The 24,312-nt window shown below is 39.9% G+C and overlaps 1 protein-coding gene across 2 annotated transcripts in view; it reads left to right on the top strand.

Moving 5' to 3' along the window:
- Positions 1-24,312, top strand: part of LOC127430121 (roundabout homolog 2-like) — an 86,819-nt gene that overhangs the window by 16,570 nt on the left and 45,937 nt on the right. For both annotated transcript variants that reach the window (XM_051679623.1, XM_051679622.1), the window contains exons 3-6: positions 18,316-18,473; positions 20,056-20,176; positions 20,263-20,401; positions 22,098-22,225. In XM_051679623.1, the coding sequence (XP_051535583.1) occupies positions 18,316-18,473; positions 20,056-20,176; positions 20,263-20,401; positions 22,098-22,225 (546 nt within the window). The remainder of the gene's footprint in view (positions 1-18,315; positions 18,474-20,055; positions 20,177-20,262; positions 20,402-22,097; positions 22,226-24,312) is intronic.

Here is a 24,312-nt window from a genome sequence, read left to right as displayed (position 1 = left end):
ATTCATGAGTATACCACTTTAATGATTTGGAATGCTTCTATAGTAAATATTTTTGTTTCCTTCTCCATAACAGAAATTGCTTTTCTTCTGTCAGACTCTTAATGATTTAGGAATCATTGTGATTCTTGGAATATCTAAGAACCAGGTCAGTTTGTTTCCTAATATCAAACATCATTAGAACAGGAAATATATTACAATATTACATGTGACTTCATAATTTATAAAGGCCCAGACTTTTATTCTATATTGTAGCCTACTTGCCCTTGTGTTTACCATAGTTAAGACCATGGATTGCTCCTTAGTTGTTAGGAATGCAGTCTTTCTTATAAACATACCTAACATTATTTATTTTTTTATGTTATGAAAAAAATTATAGCCAAACACATTTAACAACTTAAACTTTTATATAACTACCATAGAAAAAAATCTATTAAAGTTTGCTGTGATAAATGATGAGTAGATTTGAAAAGTCTTGTAATTGATGCTGGTGAAGAGCAGGTGTTGTTTCTTTCCCTCATCAGTGCTGCTCAGAATGTCAGTTCTGTAGCCGTTTGAAATGGTTGAATTGCTACATAGCGCTTTAAAATAGAACATTCTCATGTAGAATTCAAATGGGTCGCATTAGGTTTATGTCCCATGACACTGAGGGAAGCCCAGTTTAATCGCGCATGTGATCCGCTCTGCGCACCTGCATGCTCCAGTGTACAGTAGAAGCATAGAGCAGAGCGCATCACCTGCGCGAGAGATTCTTTGTGGATTGCGTGTCACGCAAGCGATACCAGTTTTCAATCACCCTGCGCACATCCGTGTACCACATGAGAAGCATATTTGGCACCTATTCATCATGCTTTCGCTGCTTTATATCATAAAATTTGCTTCGGCGGCCCGAAATTTCGCTTCAGTGGCCAACAAAAACTTTTCAATGCAGGAAAAACCCTGCACAACAACATGGTGCTGATTGCAGCAGAGTTTGTGTTTGGGAGAAATGCCAACAAAACTACATCTGGTAAGAAACCTAATTATGTTTTTACATTGAAACCTGTTTGAGTCAAAAGATTTTTATTTTATTTTAGCGATTTATCACGAAACGCCATGCTGCTAAACACAGTAGTGCACAATAGCGCTATTTTCCCTTAAAAATCCTGTATTTACTGAGCATTATGACATTGAAAATCAATAGGTTCATCCAAAAGCTGAAAAATTTTGCTTTCACAGGCTTCATATGGAGTTAGGATGAAAATAAAGTGCATTTTAAACTGTTGTGAGACCAGTGCAGACAGACAGCACACTGGAGGTTAAGTCATTCACTAAATACTTCCTTGGTAGGTGTTTAACAAGGGAGCACCATATAGTTTCCTATGCAGCCAGGTGCTTTCTCCCCTAACATCTTACCAAAAGTTCAGTTTCAGGGTGCAGATGATGTTTGGATCACACAATTTATACATTTATATAAATGTATTTTAACATGGTTGGCAGTGATTGGATGATGCTGGCCATTAATTTGAATAAGAATTATTTAAGCTAATTTCTGATTGGTAAAATGCTTCAGCACTGGCTATCACTTGTTTGACAATGCAAAAAGAGAACATTGAGATTTTGTTGCCAAAGTAGAAAAAAAAACATTGAACATAAAAAAATATACATTGTTCCAAAGCAGCTTTACAGAAAATCAGCTGTAATGTCTCAAAAACATGAATAACCAACACTCCTGGAAACATAATAAACAATTAGATAAAAATTTAAAAAATTAAAACAAAATCTGACTTTAATAGATTGGTTTATCATCTTAAAACAAAAAACATTGCTCAATGTTCTTAATTGTACTTGTTGTATTTCAGAATTTGTAGCTATTTTGACAAACAAAATTTTGATTTATGATCATCACACAGTGTTGTTCTCAATAAAAATATTTATATTAAAGGATACACCAGTGAGAGAAGGTTGAATGTGGGTCTTACAGTGATATATTAATCCATGCAAAGCTGGACCCCAGTATATTGAGGAATACAGTATTAACATATGTATGCCAAAGGACCAAGGCCTAATCTGACTCTTGTCATTATGGAAGAATGACAAATGGCAAGAGCAACTATTTGAGCCTGTTATTTTTCATCAGAAGCAGATATTTAGCTCCCGGCTTGATTGTACTAATCCATTCACGTATTCTCTCAAAATAGCAGCTTTGTGTTGAAGCTTTTATGCAAGAGAAAAGCTATATCTATTTCAAAGCATTGAATGTGGCAGTCTGTCTCGGAGAGCATACTGCTGCGTTCCCTGAGCCTGGATTAAGATAAAGTAGGACAAATGAAAAATAAAACTTGCTTAAAAGGCTCTAGACCCAGCTGTCCCTCTTTCTCTCAGTGTGGGATTATAAAGTAATGATGCTTTGGTGGCAGCTTTTCCATAATACATCTTTCCCCATGCGCTCTTATCTAAACCCTCTGAAGGGCTGTTATGGGATTTCTTGCATGCACAATGTTGTTGAACATAACTCACTCACATTTTATCTGCCATATATTTCATGCTCTTTGTGTGTTTCATGTGTGTTCAATTTTCAGCTGTTGGTAAAAAAAAAAAAAAAAAACCCTGTGTGTTTTCTAGTTCTCTCCAGTTATTTGATTGTTCAAAAGAGCATATAACAGACAGAAAATGATCAGAATGGAATTCTTGTTGGAACAGGCAAATGCTCACAAAATACAGTATATGGACTGTTAGCTCACAGGGGTTAGAGTTTCGAGTCCTGCCTGTGTCATGTCATGAGTCCATTCCTTCTTTCTTACCTTGACTTTACTGTCTACTCTATACTGTTTTATAAATTAAGCCAAGCAAACAATACAAGACAGAATTTTTTTTTATGTTTTTAGTCTGCAACAAAAACTTGCCAACGCTCATCTTGTGTGCATACTTGGGAGACAAACTGAAACTAGTTACAGATGCTACGACAGATATCAAACTATTTTAAACTTGTTTGAAATATGATTGGCAATGTCTGACACATTTTGGTATACAACAACTCATGAAATCGAGATTACGTAGCTAGCAGCATCTGCGTTCACGTACTTGCGTAGAGTATGTTTTGGTCTTCAGTCATAAAATGAGCACAGAGTGACAGCCTTAAATCTTGTAGAGTGTGCTTGGTATAAATGCAGTTCTTTAAATATAAAAAAACAACTCTTAGTATAGACGTTAACAGTCTGAAATGAAGTAAACAACGTGCAGATTAACCCAGTCCCTGTCTCTCTGTATGGGTGGGGGTGTCAAGTGTCTACGTGAGAGCCAATGTAGCTCTCATGTAGAAGGGATTAGCCCACCTCTGGGATGGATTTATTTATGTGGCTATGAAATGAACAATAACAACATCCTGTGTCATCTACACACAGCCATGGGTCTTAATCGCAGCCTGCCATAACCCCTCACAATCACATTCACTTTCATGCAATGCCATATAATTACACATTAAGAGCTAACATACTTTTGCATTAAATTATATGTATGCACCTCATCAAGTAGGAGTGCTTCAACATGAAGCATTTCACAAATCTCCTCTCATATACACAAGTGTCGACTTGTCGAAACAATGCCTATTCTTAAGGTTCAACATGTGAGTCACTAACGGGCAAATATGTTGTGGGTGATGTAAATGAGCCACCGTGTATAAAGGAGGAGCGGGAGTGGATAGTGAGTCAGTGGTGGGCTATTAATAATGTACATCCCAACAGTCTTGTCATTTACCATCATTCCATGATCTCTACAGGGGCGGAGAATAAAGACTCTTGGCCTTTTGAAATGAGACAGACCTGCAGCCTGGGAAAAGTTCTTTCATTCCCATAACTCAAAAGCATGGGACTGCATTACCAGAATACCGGTGATCACATTTAGACAACGTGATTATGTATGGGTACAACAGGGAATAAGATTAGGTCATGTTCATCCAGGGGTTCCATGTGACATCATCAACATACATTACATCCTGATGACCAAACTCATGCACATGGTATTTCCCAAAATTACTGTAGTGATTTATGAAGACCGAGTGGGTGTGCATCAAAACCTAGCAAGGTTCCTATCTAGACAGCATTGCTGTGCCTTCCTAGACAGCCAAGCTGTGGAAAGAAAATCACAAGAAAAACCTCTCAGTTGTTTCTCCAAAGCTGGCACCACACTAGCAGACTGCAAACAACTCAATTTTGGCTGAGGGTGTCACACATATAGACTGTTTTACTTAGATCTCGCTCTTTTTAGTTACAAACTTGCCGATACAAAATGGTGGAGGGGTGACAAACATACCAGCTCACCGCAACACTCTCTCTAAATTCCCTGTCATGTGGAAATTGCCGAAATAAAAAAAGGAGTACCACGTGAGCATAAACAATTGAAATAGAGTGATTTAGGGTGTTTTCAAACCTGTAGCTTGCTTGGTTTGTTCTGAAACAGGGGCTAAAATAGTTACAAAGTTGCATTTTCTTCCTGATTTGGTATGCTTTCAGACCAAAACTTTCTTAATAAATGTCACATGTAAGCAAATTGTCCCCTCATTGGTCAGAATGTTTGTGCGCTGTTACGTGATTTAACTCATACATCGATATACCGGTTAAAATGATATACCTGTACAAATGTGTCAACGGGTACAAATATTCGAGTATTGTTTGTCATGGTTATGCAAACTTCGCTGCATGGCACAGAATGTGCATTTCAGTCAGAGGTAGCGCTGCAAATAAACCATATCTGACACATGGATGGAGTTCTAAAATTTCCGTTGTGGTTTTTTTTATCCGTCATTAGTTGCTTTTGCATTATTTCTGCATTGAAAAGTACCTGTTCTCAGGGGTACCTGTCCGCACACTTGCACACACACATACACACAGAAAGAGTGAAGCCATGTCAAAAAGTTGCTGACGTTGTCCTACCTGTGTCTGTTCTGCCGCTATCCACAAGAGAGAAAAGAAGCGATCATGAAGATCGACCTATATCTAATATAGCCGCCAAAAGGCTATATTCGCGTTGTGATGATGAATTACAGTGACAAGCTGACCTACAGATTTCTTTTCCGACCAGGAGGTCTCAGACCTATTGTTTTGGTGCGGATCTGAATGCGATTGCCGTGTTCATATATGCCTACACTAACCGAACCAAGGGAAAAAACACACCAGGTTCCGAAACAAATGCTGCAAAGACCCAGGTGTGAAAACGGCATTAGGAAGCGATTCATAGAGTAACTGTACCTTGTAAAATTGCGTGATTGTGTATTTATCACATCGAGGCTTGCAGAAGAATGCGTATGTCCAGATGCAGCTTTCAGTGAGTAAAGAAATTACATTAGATAAAAACAAACTGTTGTGGCTCCACTTTCTGATTTCATTAATCATTTCAGTGTTGGAAAAAAAGGCAGGAAAAATGCTTGGTGGCAGAATTACTATGGATTACAATCAGTGTTTGTGATGAAATGCAGCTGAGTGTGATGAAAACCTTTAACTTTTGTCAGTTCTTCAGTAAAAGAAGAAGCTCATTGGTCACTTGACGAGAACACAAGACTCGGCAGCCTCGGCGACAGAACAATTTTTTCACGTAATCTGGATGTGCCTTTTCAGTTTTTGAAGCCATTAACTCAGCAGGGAGTCCCAGCGGTGAAGTGATTAGCAACCTCCATTGACAGATGCTAATGCATGCTTCGTCTCCCTCCGCCTGGCCGGCAATTATGTTAATGAAGCTCACTCCCGGCAAAAAAAATCGGCTGCAGTGTCGCCAGCTTAAGATGGCAATGAGATTAAACGGAGAGCAAATGGAGACTTTTGCTCATCTCTATAAATGAGAACTCTATAAAAGTATTTGTTTACCCAAGCTCCTATTATTTTTTTTGCAATAAAAGTGAATGGTGAATGAGGGTGTAAGTTCCTGTGAGAAATTGTATGAGTTGGCTTGTACAAAAACGTATGACTTTTACTCATGTAGCGAGGGAAGAATGAGGCACAGATGTTACCCCGGAGGGCTGTTTATTGAAATAAGTGTGCCGAAGGAATTAAGGTGGTGTTGGGAAGTGAAGGTAAGCCGAGCTCCTTATGGACTTCCTCGGGTTAGGAGTCAGCGGGGAGATCCAAGAGGTGATTTGGTGGCTAGTGGTTGGAGGGTGTGGAGAGCATACCAGACTTGAGTCAGTCAGTCTCTGCAAAGAGAAGAACATTTAGTTGTTTCTCTGTGACGCTTCTCACCTTTCTGTTGTGAGAGCTCTGTTTATATCTCCTTCTGTTGCTGTGGTCGATCAGCTTCAGCTGTATCCGCCTGTGATAATGAGTTGATGATTGTGGTTGCCAGGGGCGATGCTGGTATTGGTATGGTTGGCTCGCCACACTCACATAGAGAAAAATAAACGACCCAATGTACGATGTTATTACGATTTGTCCAAAATTTTATCCCTACCCAAACCCCAAACCTAAACCTAACCATAAAGTTCATAAAATCTAACTATGATTTTAATAGGAAAATAACTTTTGTGTTCCACAGAAGAAATTGGAACAAGGCGAGGGAAGCGTATTACAGGTTATTGACATACATCAATCATTTGTATTGAAAAAAAAGAGAATGTAAAGAGTAACACAGTTTGTTCACAGACATTTCTTAAAATAAAGTGTTGTATAGGAGGCTAGCTAAAATGTGATGCCTGCATTGTTGAGATTTTGTTTGTTGATTGGTTAGTGTCTGGGAATAAAAGTTTAGCCATTTTGTATGAGCTAAGTCATAAAATATCTTACGATTCCGCCATCTCGTACAAATTATTACGTTTTGTCATGAGTTGGAAAGTCATAGAGGTTTTGAGCAACATGAGGGTGAGTAAGTGATGACAGAATTTTCACTTTTCGGTGAATTATCCCTAGTATACTGTGCCATGAAAGAACAATCACTAACCAATATAATTCGCCTCTGGTAAATACTATCTAGGAAGGCAACTCATTACATTTTGAGACCAATCCAATGTACAAGAAAGATAGTTTCATCTAATTCATGTCAATTATTTATTTCCATAAATAGTTATAGCTGCTATAGTTATTGGCTTTTATAGCATATGATGATGATTGTGCTGTACAAGGTCTGGTCAGAGTGGAAGGGAGAAAAGCAGAATTAAAGAGTGACTGTAATGTTTTCTGCAAGTCATGTGACCTACCTGGGCTTTTAGCGGTATCTAATGAGTCTCTCTGCTCATGTCAGTCACTATAAATGACTAAAGATCATGCTGTTTTCCTGCTTTATTGTAAAGTGTAGAGGATGAGCAGGGGAAAGAATCTGCTCACACCACTGAAAGAGACTAACTCTGTCAGAGCCAAACGTGTAATTTTGAAATCATTCTTTCCTATAACTAGGCATGTGGTATTGCCAAGAGCACTTACAAGCTTTGTGTATAGGCTGGCCAGCTCTTGGTAAATGGTGACACTATTTCCCTGTAGCAAAGTTCGTTGTTGGGCAGATAAAGGAGGAAGCGGGAGCCGGTTTCCACGATCCCTGTGAGTCAGGTTTTAATTCTTAATACACAGCAATCGCTTTACAGCTTACATAAAACAAAGAGTGGCTTTCCAGCATACACAAATAAAGTTCCGCTTTTCAGCGAGCAAACAAAACAGTCAGTGATTAACACGCAGTCTTATGTGTCCCTCTCCCTCTCTCTCTGCCCACTCACCCACCCCCCCCCCACCCCCTTCTGGAGAGGAAGTCAGTGACAGCCATCTGTGCCCCCGGTCTGTGGACCACCTCGAACTTAAACGGCTGGAGTGCCAGATACCAACGGGTGATCCAGGCGTTGGCATCCTTCATGTCTCAGAGAGAGAGAGGGGTGTGCCGGCCCCCGGATACGCTGCTAGATGGTCTTCTGCCAGCTGCACTGCTTCAGCCAGCGACGCCAGTAGGTGGCACCCACTCGAATGTCCCCTTCGGCAGTCGGGAGATGAACTGCTCCAGTACCACGAGACTGATGACATCACCGATGTCGCTGTCTTCCTCAGCCAGCACCCACCGCACGGAGCTGTTGAGCAAAGGCAAACGAGCGGCCGACTTCGCTCAGCATCAGAGATCGGAACCACTGGCGGTGCTCTTCTGGACTGCGGCCGACCCGCTGCAGGATGGTTTTCTTCAACACAGGGTATTCCAGGAGGTTGGCGACCAGAAGTTGTTGGCTGCGAGCTGAGCCTCCCAGGTCAGCTTCCTCTCTCCCCAAACGGGCGCTCGACCGCGCCCTCGCCTCCCACATTCCCCCTCTCTTTTCTTAATCAGCACTCAAGAATCACACATGGCTTCGACTCTTAAAAAATGCAATATGCTGTGGGCTGTTTGGAAACAGCCTGTCCTTGTCCTTGCTTGTGCATATGCCTCCTGTGAGATATACTGTTCAGGAGGTGATGGGCCTCCACAGTGGACTGCAGGGAACAGAGAGTATGCAGACAATGCCAATTTGAAAGCTCATGCATGCATATATGTATTACACTACTGTATGTATATTTTCGTTTGGGGGCTACCAGTCACCCACTGCGTCAGCTAAGCGCTTATTGGTGTTCACATGGCGACAGAATGGTTGTGAATGCTAGATAGATTATGTTCACATACAGTTTGATTATTGTAACAAGGTAAATGGAAAGGAGGAGGCGAGAACCAGCTTGATAATATAAATAAAGGTTTAATGATAAACTTAACCAAAAAGACACAAATACACACAGGTGTCGGACAGCTGTCTGTAACTCTCTCTCTGTCGCACTGCCGTCTCCAGTTGGCCTTATCCTTCTCGGGCTTAATCAGCCTTATTAGGGGCCGGGTGTGCAGAATCACGACCCGGCCCCGCCCTCCGCCCTGCCACAGTTATAAACGAGTGACAACCACATTCTATAACCAAACTGACTCCCTTAAAGATGCATTCTTTATCTTTTTTTTTTTTTTTTTTTGTCATCTTGGACTTACACAGACACCTAGCGGCTTGGATGCAGCATCATTCAAAATCAATAGTTTTCAGCTTCAGATGCCATTGTAGTACAGTCAGCCATGAATTTAATCCATGAGTGTCCAATAACATGGTGGTTTCTGAGATTAAGCCAGTAGTATTTGGCTGGTCATGTGATTCTAAGATGGCAGCCCCCATGAGGTGACCCTCTCCATGTAAACTCAAACAACTTTTACATGGTTACTGATATGACTGGAGTCTTCTTCATCTCATGTGAGTGGTCATGATTTTATACATATATTTTCAAATTGCAATTAATTTAATTAAGAGTTAAACTGTTTTAATGAAGAAGAAAAATGACTGAGTGCTCCTTCTAAGGGACAGTTCATCCAAAAGTAAAAATTCTCTTATTATCTACTCACTATAATGCTGTTCCAAACCAGTATGAAACACAACAGGTGAATTTAAAAAAAGTCTTTACAGTGTTAAATTGACATATAATGAAAGTGAATAGTGACTACGGTATGTCAAGCTAAAAAATGGACAAAAAAAACATATTTTCTTGAATAAAAGTTGTGTTTTTTCATCATCTGAAAGGTCCTGCAATTTATAGTCCAAAGCTACTTATATACATAATTTATACAACTGATGTCGGCTGGTCAACCACATGCACACCAAAATAGCTTGAACCTCAGTCATAGAGACTGTAGAAGCATTTTAAAGTTGCCAATTCAGAATATTTAAAAAACACTGTGAAACTATGTGTAGATTCTGAGGCACAGTAATCTTCAAGAAGCGCGTTTGACAACCGAACAGGTGAAGAGAAGTCAGACGACTGCTTCCGGGTCCTAGTGCCTGCTTTATGCAAGCTCTGTCAGTGCAACTTATACAGAAATGCCACTAATCTGTGTTTTTTTTTTTCTCTCAACAATGCAATTTTAACCCAGTGCGACTTATAGTCAGGTGCAACTTTATTTACTGAAAATACGGTATATTCCAAGTAATCTAAAGTGATACAATCCCTTGGCGTGGTGAACAGAATGAATTTTAAGTCATTATTCACTCTCAAATCAAATCTCATTGGTTCTCATTGCATCTTGTGAACCAAACATGCAAGAGGACACCATGAAATTTGGTCACAAGTGAGAGTTTTATGGTGTTTTTTTGCCCTTTTTCGAGCTTGACAGGCTGGAGCCACTATTCACTTGCATAATGGCAAAAAGACTTAGTGAAGAAGTCTTGTGTGTTTTGCATTTTCTTTCATGTGGAGTTTTGGAAACGTTTAGAGATGGAGATGTGAGTTGTGTGTCACCCGAAGATTTTATATTGAGTCACTGTCTTCTACAGTTCTACACTCTACACTTTTTACTGAAAATAAACATCCGAAACAGCTGTAATTAAAATTTTATTTATTTTCGTTTATTGAATAATGTCACGTCAGTTGTGATGAGACCTTCCGGTGTAAATGAAGTCGCTATCTTTGATATTAACTTCACTGTCACTATGGTTACACGCGTTACTCATGGCTATTGTTAACCAAATTGGCTTGACTTTGTTTATTCGTTAAAACAGACAGAATTTGAGCCGCTTCTGTCTGCTGTTTAATGAACAAAACAAGTCTGTTGTTACACCTGTTAGTAAGTATGGTTGTCAGTGCCAGTCCCAAACACTGACTGTGTGGATGAAATCATTATCGCAGTGGGCGCCTCTTATCTGCTTTGGATCGGGGTGGATTGGATGGTGTCCAGAGGGTTATATGGGTGTAACAACTTCACATCAGAAGGGAAGGAGAACACAGGGAAGCGGGTTTTCCAGGCTCAGGTAAGACTTTTAATTGGCCACTTCAGTGCTTTACAACTTCACAAATTCATCAGCTTCACAGGCATGTAGTTACTTAAACACATCAGCTTTCATAGGCACATAGTTACTTAAACACTTCAGCTTCGCAAATACAACAGAACGAACGTAACAGCTTCAGGAGCACCGTGGCCTTCCTTGTGCCAAACTCTCTCTCCTCTGCTGGTGGCGTGGCTGCTTATATTCCGCTCTCCCCATGCTCGCTGTAATTAGAGACAGGTGTTACACATAATCTAGCTCAGGTGCAAGCCCTTACCGCTTTCTCTCTCTCCGGACAGACGCTTGACCATGCCCCCGCTGCCACATATCCCCACTGCCCGACTCAGGCCGGGGAGACATCCGGCCTGTCTACCACTCCCCCCCCCCATTTCTGGAAAGGAAGTCGGTGACAGCCATCTGCGCTCCCGGTCTGTGGACCACCTTGAACTTAAATGGCTGAAGAGCCAGATACCAGCGGGTGATCCACGCATTGTTATCCTTCATGTGGTGGAGCCATTGGAGTGGGGCGTGATCCGAGCAGAGGGTGAAGGCCCGCCCCAACAGGTAGTACCAGAGTGTGAGGACCGCCCACTTGATGGCAAGATACTCCTTTTCTACAGTGCTGTACTTAGTCTCCCTCAGTGAGAGCTTGCGGCTAATGAACAGCACCGGGTGCTCCTCTCCCTCCAACACCTGCGTACGGCCCCCAGCCCTCTGTCTGAAGCGTCCGTCTGTAAGACAAAAGGGAGAGCGAAATCGGTTGAGTGTAAAAGCGGCCCCCCGCAAAGTGCGGCATGAACACCTGTTGGCACGGCTTCGTCCACTGGACCGGGTCTGGAGCTCCCTTTTTAGTGAGATCAGTCAGCGGGCTGGTGACATCTGAATATTTAGGCACGAATCTCTTATAATAGCCAGCCAGCCCCAGGAACTGTCTCACCCCCTTTTTGGTCTTGGGCCTTGGGCAGGCCGCAATCACCGCAGTCTTGTCAATTTGGGGACGCACCTGCCCGTGGCCTAAGTGGAACCCCAGATACCGTACCTCCACATGCCCAATCGCTCACTTCTTGGGGTTTGCTGTGAGTCCCGCTCGTCTCGGCGATCTCAGAACCGCCCTCAGATGCTGCATGTGCCGCTGCCAATCATTGCTGTAAATGATGATGTCATCTAAGTAGGCAGCGGCGTAAGCCGAATGCGGTCTGAGGATTCGGTCCATGAGATGCTGAAGCGTAGCCGGGGCTATTAGGCGGTTCAGTGTTTTTCTTTCCCCTAGATGACCCGCCATTGGGATCATAATGAGCCGCCTGGAACACCATTTCCCGACAGCTCCGTGGTATTAAGAGCTGGGTTGTATCTTCCTTTGTTTGAGCATCCTGCGTGACTCTATACAACCACTCATTTATAATTGCAAAATAAGGATATGAAAGGGCGACACCCGGCTGGAGTTGTTGACCATCGATCACTCTCACTTGGTCAAAGGCGTGCTTGAAAGTTTCGTCTTGCGACTGCTCCAAAGGGAAATCCCCTTCAGGAAATCTTCAGGAGTCAGCAGCTCTTATGGCCAAAGGGGGGAAACGGACAGCTGAATAATTTTATAGTCAGTTAGTTTTATTATTCGTCTCAGCTGTAGTGTATGAATTTTTTTTTTTTGTTATCGTTTTTAGCTAAATGTCAAATCTGTTGTGGAATTTACTTTGTACTCAGCTGCATATTTTAAATCTTGTACTAAATGCAAAATTAATGCAAATGATGTATTTTACGTCAGTGATTCACAACTAGGAACATGCATACGTGAGGGGGTACTTACACAGGTTTCTGAGGATAGTTGGAAAGACTTTAATTTTTGCTTTGTTAAAAATAAAACAATTATGACTTAAAAATATAAGAGCTGTCAATAGATGGAAATAATCACGATTTAACTCTTTTTGATTTTTAGTAACATGTTGACGCATTAAGTTCTTGGTTAGTGACAATATATTAGCTTGTCTGATTAATTGGACTGGATTTAGCCATTTTGAGATCATCTGCGGACATTAGTGCTTGCTTGCTCGATTAGCACAAGTGTAAGTTACCCCTTGTGTCAGTTCCAAAATATGCAGATAGCCTTGTAAATGGATAGTGCACATTTTTGTGGAACTCTCATTTGCTGTCATATTTTTAATACATGTATGAAAAGGCCATCGGCAACTCTGCCATATATTGGCATTGGCATCAGCCATTGAAAAACCAATATCAGTTGACCACCATACAAGTTTAAGGCCCGTTAACACCTAGGGCCCTATTTTAAGAGTGGTAGCGCAAATCGCAGAACTATGCTTTAAGTCATATGTGTTAACTTGAGGGTTACGGCCATGAAGTTTTGGTATTTTCATGCAAGCAAGCGCAAAGTCTAGGCGCAAGTGGGTTTGGTGAAATTGCGCATGCAAAAAAAATGTACTCTCTCCAACTTCTTTCACCGGCCCCTTTGGCAGTGACTTTAAAATTAGATCATAAATACAATTGTAAATAAAAACATAATAATAATAATAATTGAAAAATAAACCATGACCTCTAGAATGTTTAACTCATACATTTTTGTTTCACAAAATGGCTACAGCAGTGATTATCAGGGATGTTATTTGACGTTCCACCATATTTTCAGAGTTTGGACATTAACTTTATTACCACCTGCTGGTAGAATGTCCAAACTGCAAATGCAGGAACTGATTTTAGACTTTGTGCTGAAAACTTGACAAAAACGTTGTGCTTCTTAATCGTCTTAGCGCAATGACCTATTTTTGTGCTTTGCGCCACTTCACGATAATTCTCATCTATGCACACTTGCGCTTTGCGCTGGTACGATAATTTCCCTTAGAATCAGTACTCTCGCAAAAATTTAGTTAGACATAGTGCACAGTCATAGCGTGAATAGAGTGAAAATATAGCCCCTGGTAAGGTGCTTTTTAGTCGATCCTTTTGAAATGGGACGACACTAAAAACAGGCGTAAACGGGTTCCAAAACGTTTTCAGATAAGTCCACATCGACCAAATTCGTAGATGGTCGAAAGTTGTCAAAAATGCATGTGACCACATTGTGCTGATAGTGTAGTGGTCAAAAAGGACTCATGGTCGGCAATTTCTAGGGCTGTTCAAATTGCAAATTCATATCCTGTGTGGCCAGGCTGACAGATGACTACTTCAAATCCTAACTTGAGATCTTACACATTTAGAAAGACAGACCCACACCATTTGTTCCAGTCTGAAAGATATGAATATTCATAGACAGAAGACAAGGATGAGTTTAACTAACAAAGAAAATGGAGCTTTCAGGGCTCTGGATCTCACCAATAACATGACATTCCAATGAATATTTATAAGTCATTTTCACAAGTCATTGTATTTATAAAGGTCTGCCAAGGGACGGTGTAGCCAGGACTCAGTAATGCAGCATGAACTGCTGCAGAGTTCATATCATAATTATGAACCGAAGGTTGAATTTATTTATTTGACTTCATTTTCATGCTTTACATTCTGCATAATTCAGTTACCTTTTGCAGCCCACAAGTGGTGAGATTACACCTTATAACTGCAGGAAAAAGTATGTGAAACCTTGGATTAACCATGCATTTTGCATAAATTAGTCATAAAATTTGATCTGATCTTCAGTCATAATGACAGACAAACACAGTCTGCTTAAATAATGCACAAACAATTATATGTTTTCACATATTGCCATCCAAAAAAGGGAATTTTATGCAAATATAGAATTAATATGAAAATGCAGCAAATTTATGACCAATTTATGCAGAAAGCTGCTGTTAATACCTTTTTTACCTGAAACATAATTGCACTGTTAATCGGAAAATCCATCCACAAAGTGTTTAAAAGATAAGACAGAAAGGTACTGTGGCTGTCTGGCTGATGATTAATCTGTGTACATCAGTGTAGGTTTTTATTATAGACATTTATTTTTCACTAAATTATAAGTGGCATTTACGTTTGAATGTATGTGTGTGACTCTGTGCCAGCCGCTAGCCTGCAGCCCTGTAGGAGCTCACCCTTTGATGTAGGCAACTTAAAGGGCCCCCTGAAGCTGCTGCCATAGGGCAGGGGTCACATTTTTAATCTGTTAATCACCGGCAGGGATTTATGGGGAACTTTCAGTGCTAAGTCAGGCGACAGGGAATGTAGCATTTTGCCGTTCGCTCACAGTGTGAAGGGTAGGCACGGAAAAGAGAAAGGAGCAGAGTTCACTGTGAATGCTATTAACACTGATGCTTAGTAAGGTCAACCTAGCCAACCATTGTTGAATTTGGTTGTCTGTAATATAAAAACTGCTCTCAGTAATTTTTAACCTAGTTAAAATAATTTTACACATAAGAAATGAATAGTACTTTTGAAAATATTTTAAAAATAATGTACACTCACATGAGATCAAGACTGCAGTCATATCTTTAGCCTAATAACTTCATCATTTCATGTGGACCAACATGCTCAATACGTTTACTTGCAGTCATAATCAAGCTACAGCATGTTATTGCATAGTTGAGGTACGGTCAACTATATGCTGGATGAAACCGAAACAATCGCATTATCTGTTAGTCCGACTTCACAAAAATCGAACAGGTATGATTTTATGCGAACCAAATTGTTGAAATTTTTAAAAGATGATTAATTGTGTTTGTCGATCTGAAATCAAACTTTTAAAGTGGATGTAAACGTACTGAATGAAATCAAATGACAAGCTGAAGACTGGTTGTTTTACTTTTGTTCACAGTATAAATTCATCATGGCTGACCGCAAATTGTGTATTTCTACAATGACATCTGTAACTAAAATATTTAGCTGTTGTGTGATTCTGCATCCAGGTGTAAGTAGGTGTCCGTGTAAATCCTAGATGAATGCCATATCAGCCATTCCAGCCATTCCTGCACTGGTTTTCTGTCTTGTGTTGCATATTTCGTATTTAAATAGGGAGTTTGGGTGGGACATATACTAGGGCTTGTTGCCTTTTTATAAATAGCCAATAGGCTGCAGTTACATCACAGCCATGAGCCATTAGGAGTGTTCGACTTCATGCTGCGCTGCGCAGACCGATTGACGCTGGATTTGAAGCAGTGCATGTCGGTTAGAAATTTTGTCCAACTTTGGTAGGCGCCACCACCGCGTCACTGTGACGTATGCCATCTAAGAACCGCGAGAGCGATTCGAGACCAGCTGCCTGGCTCAGCCAGTGCAGTTGCTGCGAAGTAGCTGAACAAGCTATGAATGACAACACAGCTTTTTTGTAATTGGCCAGACTTTCCAGTGACAGCATTGACATGCTAGTGGTGGTGATTTTGATTCTTTTCAGTTACTGGAGTCTTTTGATTCCATTCACCAAAAAGAGTCGTTCAGATTTGTTCATTGACCATTTCTACAAGTTACGCTTTTGTGCCTGTAGATGTCGCCAAATGACTGTCTATGACATGTCTCCAGCTCTTGGACAAAGGAGGAAGCGCAGGGCCAGGTGAACAGTCGATGTAAATCTTTATTTGTACACGCTCCAGTGTATCATAAAGCTCTTGCTTTCCAGCAAATAAACACACACACACACACAGTCAGGATCGTGTGTCGCTCTCTCTCTCCCCTCCAGCGGTCTGGATTGCCCTTTAAATCCCTCTCCGCTCTCACTGCAAACACAAAACAACTGTTAGAGGTGATTTCCCACAGGTGTCAACCCTTACCATACTCACTCTCGCGGCCTTGGCCACGCCCCTATCACCACACGGTGTTTTAAGTAATTGCACTGAACCAAAAGCAGTCATTCATGACTTTATGACTTTATTAAAATTAGTGTGTCTACAATTCTACTAAGAGACTTCAGCACTGCAAGGTTTAAGCATCAAAGCATATCTATCATATTATAAACTGCTGAGCACAAATTTTATCAAGCTTTATAAAAAAACAAAACACAAAAAAATATAAAATAATAATGGCCTAAAAAAATAGATGTTTCAATAGCGTTTGTATGTCATTTAAATGTGTGGTCATCACTCATTTATTCATATTTATTCCGACACCTTTCCTTGTTGAAAGAGATTGACTAACTGAACAAACGTCCACACATCCTCTTCTCATTCAGCCAGTCAGCAGATCCTCGTTCATGATACATGCATGTCGTTCACGAACGAGTACACCAGTACTTTCAGTTCTTTCATAAACGAGGCTTCTCATTTCGTTCAGACTCAAATGACCGACTCTACTGGTTCAGTGAAGGGTGTATTCGTTCAGTGGGTCAAATCAATGATATGCTCCTTCACAGCCTGCACTCGAATACTATTGGCTCGTGTTGTAGCCAGTCTTTGCAGACAGGCCACCAAAGCCGCCTCACGCTTCAAACCAAATTAGAGCTCATTGGCTATGAAATGGAGAGACGCCATTGAAAGAGGAATATGAGTCAGTGTATGGAGGTGAACGACAGTGATTTGTTCACATAAAAGAATTGTTCAAAATGATAGTCGTTTCTTGAACGAAACATCACTATGACGTGCCTTTCGTGGGCTGAGTTCGGACTGGCATACTAACCATGCTACTCTTACTGGTTCTGCCATATCAGGCTATAGGAGAAATAGTAATAGTAGTGTGGTAGTATGCCATTAACAAGGTGTTTATTGTGACACCCTTTTTTCCACTAAACTCTCACAAATCTGTGTTTTTATAATAGTACTTATTGATATTAAAATTATATAGGCTTTTATTAAGCTTTCTTCTTTACACACAGGCACTGTATTAACCAGCAGGTTTCTGGTTATAATATGACAAATCCATTTAATCTGCAATAAAGAAAAAAACTTTGTGCGATCTTCCATAGGTTGAAGGTTCAGCACATGAAGGTAAGCGCAAAGTCTCTGGCTTAACAGCTCTCTTTTCAACTCCTCCCCTGACTGCAACTGGAAAAAACAGTAAGGCAAGTTCAAGTCGAACACACCTAAAGTATTGATTTGCTACTTGCTTGTTGGTTGCAGGGGAAGGGACATTCTTTTTCTAGAGATTATTTGATTGGACAAAAACCTGTGTAGTGCAAGATGAGCCATCAATATGTTTGATTTGTTTTTGTTTTTCAGAAGAAAAACTGTACATTTTGAATGCTTACATCTACTAAAGGTTAATTAAGGAGTCACACTAGCAGATAGATGAGTTAAAATCTTACAGACATGGACTAAAAGCCACAAAATTCGAATTTAGATTTTCATGGGGTCTTGAATCCCCCGTTGGATTTTGTTAGGCAAGACTTTAAAAGAAACCCAGTCATGTCACGTCTCTTTTCTGTGGTCAATTATTCATCTGTATTTAAATGTGAATGCATTGTTATGAAAATAGTTTATAATTGATAAGCCGAGAAAGCCGTGGCATTACATGCAGAAAAGAACACAGGAAATTTAAGGACATGACTCGAAAGTGGAATGAGACACAGATGAACGACACATTCATCTCTGACTCACTATTCCCTCGTTCCTCAGTGAATATCTCTGAATAAACAACTCGCACAGGGGAGAAAATGCTTAACAAAACAAGGCACACATAACACTTGTCTCACTCTCTCACAGTTCTCCGGGATGATTTCCGCCAGCCTCCCAATGATGTGGTGGTGGCAGCCGGAGAGCCCGCTGTGCTGGAGTGTGTCCCTCCCAGGGGTCACCCTGAGCCCACTGTATCCTGGAAGAGGAACAATGTTCGTGTCAATGACAAGGACGGCAGGATCTCTGTGAGTCAATTGCACAAAATGAGATGTTGGCACAGCGCTGATATCACAGTTCTGATTAGGTTGTACTGCAGCACAGACTTCACTCTATCCTTCTTCAACCAGAATCAGTTGGAAGATTTGTCAGTGTATTTTGTCTCTTCCTGTTCTCCTCCATTCAGTGGCATCACTGCCAGACACACATTGAGTATTTCTGTTCTTTTGTTGCAAGCTTGGAAAGGCACCCATGTTGACGCTGAAACTCTTAAGAAAACTTAGTACTTTTGTTAGTTAAAAGGAATAGTTCACCCAAAAATGAAAATTCTCTCATCATTTAATCGGCATTAAGCCGTTCCAATCCCGTATGACTTTCTTTCTTCCGTGGAACACAAAAGGAGATGTTAGGCAGAATGCCCAAGCTGCTCCTTTCCAGATGACGAAAGTTCTGTATATGGTGACCAGGGGCTTTCAAGCTAAAAAAAATCGACAAAAAGGCACTTAAAGGAATGTTCCGGGTTCAATACAAGTTAAGCTCAATCGACAGCATTTGTGGGATAATGTTGATTTCCACAAAAATTTATTTAAACTCGTTTATCCTTTTCTTACAAAAAAAAAAAGCACAAATCTATATGTGGTTACAGTGAGGCACTTACAATAAAAAGTGAATGGGGACAGTGAAAGTGAATGTGGCCATTTTTGGAGGGTTTAAACAGACATGTGAAGCTTATAATTTTATAAATGCACTTGCATTAATTCTTCTGTTAAAACTTGTATATTATTTGAGCTGTAAAGTTGTTTAAATTGTAATTTTTACAGTTGTTTTAGGGTTTGTTGACATTGCATCATCATGGTAACAAAGTTGTAAAATTGTCTATAACTTTACACAGAAAAAGTTAGTAAGTGATTTTATCACAGTAAAATCATGTTTACATGCATATCCTTTATGTCTTGTGGCTAGACTTTTTAATAAAGTGAGCATTTTAATGTTCAAAAATTGGCCCCCATTCACTTCCACTGTAAGTGCCTCACTGTAACCTTGCTTTTTTAAAGAAAAGGAGGAACGAGTCTAAATAATTTTTTGTGGTAATCTTGTAATGAACCTGGAACATTCCTTTAAAAGGATCTTAAAAGTAGTTGATTTCACATTTGAATATGCACAAACACCTCACTTAAAGCTTTTGTATCGTATGGTTTAAGAAGACCTAGAACATAGCACAAGAGTACCTTTATAATGTTTTTTTGTCACTACATGCTTTTGTTGTCCAGAAAAGAGTGGCCAGGACTTTCTTCTAAACATCACGTTTTGTTTCATGAGCGAAAAAAAACTCGTACGAGTTTAATATGACAACAAGGATGAGTAAACGACATGACAGAAATGCTGTATATTCCTTTAACCTAAAAATATGCTTCAAGTGGTAACATTTAAATTATCTGGTTTTATTCAAGTCAAAAAATACAACTCAATATGCGCTGGGTTACCCCAGTGAAAGTGCTTTTTAAGAATCAAGTAAGGTAACATGTGGTCACTTTTTACAGTGCTTAGGCTGTTTTGTTGACTTCCCCAATCGGTTTGACTGAAGAGAGTTGTGATTTTCTTTTTCTTCAGATGCGTGGTGGTAAGTTGATGATCTCTCACACCCGAAAAAGTGACGCAGGCATGTATGTGTGCGTGGGCTCCAATATGGTGGGCGAGAGAGACAGCGATCCAGCCGAACTGGTGGTGTTTGGTAAGTCCCATTTCCTGGCTCATTTTTGGTTTTGTAAAGAGGTGAGAGTATGAACTGTGTAATTGTGTGTATTTGTGTGATTACAGAGAGGCCAGTGTTCATCCGTAGGCCTGTGAATCAGATTGTGTTGGCTGAGGAGACTGTTGACTTCATGTGTGAGGTGCATGGTGATCCAGCTCCTACTGTCCGCTGGAAGAGAGATGAGGGAGAACTTCCAAGGGGAAGGTCAGATTCAACTTGCCAACATTTATAACACCTTATAGCAATTTTATGGAACTCTTATATGGCAATGATATAGTCATTGATTAGTTAATGGAGAATCAATTTTATTTATTGCTGGAGTCATTGTGACAATAAATGTGATTTGATTTTCCCATTTTCCTCCTAGGTTTAATCCATGTCTTAGGAGATTTATTCGATTTTGGGTGAGAACAGACCAAAATATAACACCTTTTTCACTGTACATCTTGCCATTGCAGTCTCTCGGCACCATCATGATTTCAAGCTCGATTACATTTCCTAGAGCTTGACTCATGCTCAGAGCGTTAGATGGCACTATAGGAAGTGTAATCAAGCATGAAATCATGATCGACATGGAGACTGCTGATGTCAAGATTTATAGTGAAAATATATTTTGGTAATTTCTCACACAAAACCAATTAGATCGCTTCAGAAGACATGGATTAAAACACTAGAGTCTTACTTTTATGCTGCATTTATGTGCACTTTTGGAGTGCTTTTTCAAAGTTTTGGTCACCATTTACTTGCATTGTGTGGACCTACAGAGCTGAGATATTCTTGAGATATGAGAGTTCTACAAAAGAAAGAAAGTCATACACATTTGGGATGGTATGAGGTTAAGTAAATGATGAGAATTTGTATTTTTGGGTGAACTATTCCTTTAAGGAATAAAATACTCATCCCAGGAAATTAGAAATGATGGTACAATATAAAACTATTTACTATTAGTCATTGATTTTATTACATTGAAGTGTAATATACCATATATTTAAAGTTTATTGCTAAATTTACTTAGTCATGTCATTCCAAACCCTGTGAATGAGGACTGGGACTGTCATGCTTCAAAAGGACAAAAAATATAAAAATAAAACTTATTAAAGTTCCATAGAAATGGTCCATGTGACTTATGCACTATATTCTAAGCCATACGCTTGGACTGAAATTGAAGTAATTTTTTTGCTGAATTCGTTCACTAACTCGATGGCCCTTTCGCAGCAGTCAAGAGCTCTCTGGAGAGGAAGATTATCAATGAATAACCATTTCAATTTCTGTTTATTGTTCACACAAATTACTTCAAAAGACTTGGAATACAATCTATGCATCATATGGACAACTTTTATGATATTTTTATGGTGCTTTTTGCTACAGAAATGAGATGATGGGACAAAATAAAACTACTGACTATTAGTCACTGATTTTAAGTTTATTGCTAAATATTCAAATTCTGAGCAGCGTGCAACTTTTTAAGATACTTGTGATCTTAGTAATTGGTTAAAAGTAATAATGTTTTATTGCATAATGCAACACCAAACAAATAAACCCTTAACCTGTCAGCATCTTTAAATCGTGAGCCAGGAAACGTATTATTATAACTTGTGTCAGAACCATGACCTAGCAGTTAGTATATGTGCTCCTGAGCTTGGTGCTTACATTGGAGACCGAGTAAAATCTGTCCTGAGTTGTGCCCTGATCCTATTCCCTCTCTCTCTCTGCTCTTCTCTCTACTGTTATTTCAAATAAAAACATTTGTTGGAACACAATAGAGTGCAGTACAATGGCACACAGAAATGTCCTCTCAGAGAGTGAAAGGATATAAACATTGTGTAGGAGGAAGGTGTAAAGACTGCTCAACATGCTTTCCTCACAAACGACCATTCTCTTCTTTTTCTCTGCCGAATAGATTTGAGATCCACAGTGACAACAGCCTCCGTCTGATCAGAGTCCGAGCAGAGGATGAGGGCACTTATATGTGTGTCACAGAAAACAGCGTGGGCAAAACGGAGGCTTCTGCTGTGCTACAGGTCCATGGTAAATCACCCATACACACTTTGTTCCCAGGCTTTTATACGCGTGTGGACACACACCACAGCACACATGAAATATGAATTGGAGAGAAGCCAATTGATATTCTTAGCTTCATACATATGTTCGTTGCCCATCGCCATTAAACAGACCTCACCACTGCCATTTGAACCTGACAGGCACAATCAGAGTTATCTGTGTGAAGTGAGACGGAAGTAGTGGATTATTAGCTCCTCTCATCCTGCACAAACACTATGTGGAGCTTATGTTAAAGCGTATGGATTACTGTATCTGACAGCTGTTATAAACTGATGGAGGGCAGAGGCAGTGTTAATAGAATGTGGCAGTGTGTGTGGAGAAATGAGAGAGCAAAAGAGTGACAGAGAGAGCTGCATGGGAGTCTAACTGGCACAACCCGAGGAGGCAGCTGGAGCAGACTTGATTCAATTCATCCTCCAGTTATTTTGCCTGTCTGAATTAAGATGAAACCATGCGGTTCTGCCTCCAACTTCTTGCTGCCTTCCCCCCTCTGCTTTTTCTGACTCAGGGCCATTTCTTGGTGTTTCATTTATGAATTCCTTGTCTCATTTGCATTGATGTTTTGTTGCCCTTCATCATTTCATCCATACCAACCTTTCCTCTTCTTTTCATGTTCCTATTCCCCACAAGAGAACAGAGGCAGTAAGTGACACTGCTTTGCTTTGAGGCTATGATAGGAAAAGTGATCACACTTGAAAAAAGGCAAAAAAAATGGTCCATATTTTTATTCTTCTAATGCATTGCAGACAGCCCATTTATACTACCAAATTCTTATGAATAGACTGTTTTTATATTGATATTGCTTGCCAGGGACGGTAATATAAAAGATGGTGCAATTTCTGGAGAAAAACCTCAGAATTAAATTGCACTTGACACAGCCCATTAGCGTTTTTGCGCACACGATTTCACCAACCTACTTGAGCCTAGACATAGTGAATGCTTGCATGAAAATAAAATTAACTTTATGGCCATGCCCACTGACTTTGCACTGCGCTTAAGGCATAGCGTGCTTAAAATAAGGCCCATGAAGTTTTAACCAGCTTCTTACTTTCTGATTAATAACATAAACCTTAACTATTCTATACTATACTCTGGACTATAGTATACTATGTTATACAATAGCAGGGTTTCCCAAACTTTTTTGTCAGCTGAACCCTCTTGAGATTAATTATTTACTTGAAGTACCCCCGATATTTTAAGTAATGTTAACCTTTCGAAATATAGTTCATTTTACATCTTTGCACTTGCATTTTTCTTCTTATTGTTTTATTTTTAATAACCCTTCATTACATGTATTGTTCTTTTCTTAGAATATTTATGCATTTTATTTTATTTAATTCACTACTGGCATTTCTATCCCAATCAGAGATTGCACTACATATAATCATTATCCATCACAGTAGTAAAATTTACAACAAAATCTTGTAAAGTTGTCTATTTTCATCTGTCATTTCTGCTTTCATTTCTCTGATAGTTTTATAAATGTACTGTATGTCATTTGTGATCCGCTTCACTAGCGTAGCTATATGAGAAATAAGGGACTTATCTTTCCTACTGTGAATGAATGTTAAAACATAGAAAGAAGAAGACCAGACACAAGCAGTACGAAAAATCCAACAAACAGTGATCACAACAATTACCAATACTGTACACAAAGTGCGAGGGTGTGTGTGTGTGTGTGTATGTGAAGCTTTCCAAAGTCCCAGTGCACAATATATACAAGGTGAGTTAGTTTCGGTCTCACCGTAATGACAGTTTATGTCCCGGGAGCACAAAATCCAACTAGTGCGGTGTTGAATGTTCCTCTCAGGTAAGTAATCCTATACGAAATAAAATTCCACAAAGAGACGAATAGAGTCCTCTATCCTTCAACTTGAATGCGCCAAACAATAATCCTTCGAACATACATAGAGTCAATATCACTCGTGAATGTAAACACAACTTCCTTCTCGCCGCTTTACCGGCTTCTTTTATAACCTTGTTTACTTCCGCATATGGGGCTTAGTCCGTCACGTGATTGCACGTGACTGAAGTCTCAGCTGTAAGTAACACAG

This window comes from Myxocyprinus asiaticus, chromosome 39 (genome assembly GCF_019703515.2).
Source record: "Myxocyprinus asiaticus isolate MX2 ecotype Aquarium Trade chromosome 39, UBuf_Myxa_2, whole genome shotgun sequence".
Taxonomy (NCBI): Eukaryota; Metazoa; Chordata; class Actinopteri; order Cypriniformes; family Catostomidae; genus Myxocyprinus; species Myxocyprinus asiaticus.
Note: the sequence above shows the minus strand (reverse complement) of the source record. Positions and strands in the feature narration are given on the sequence as shown.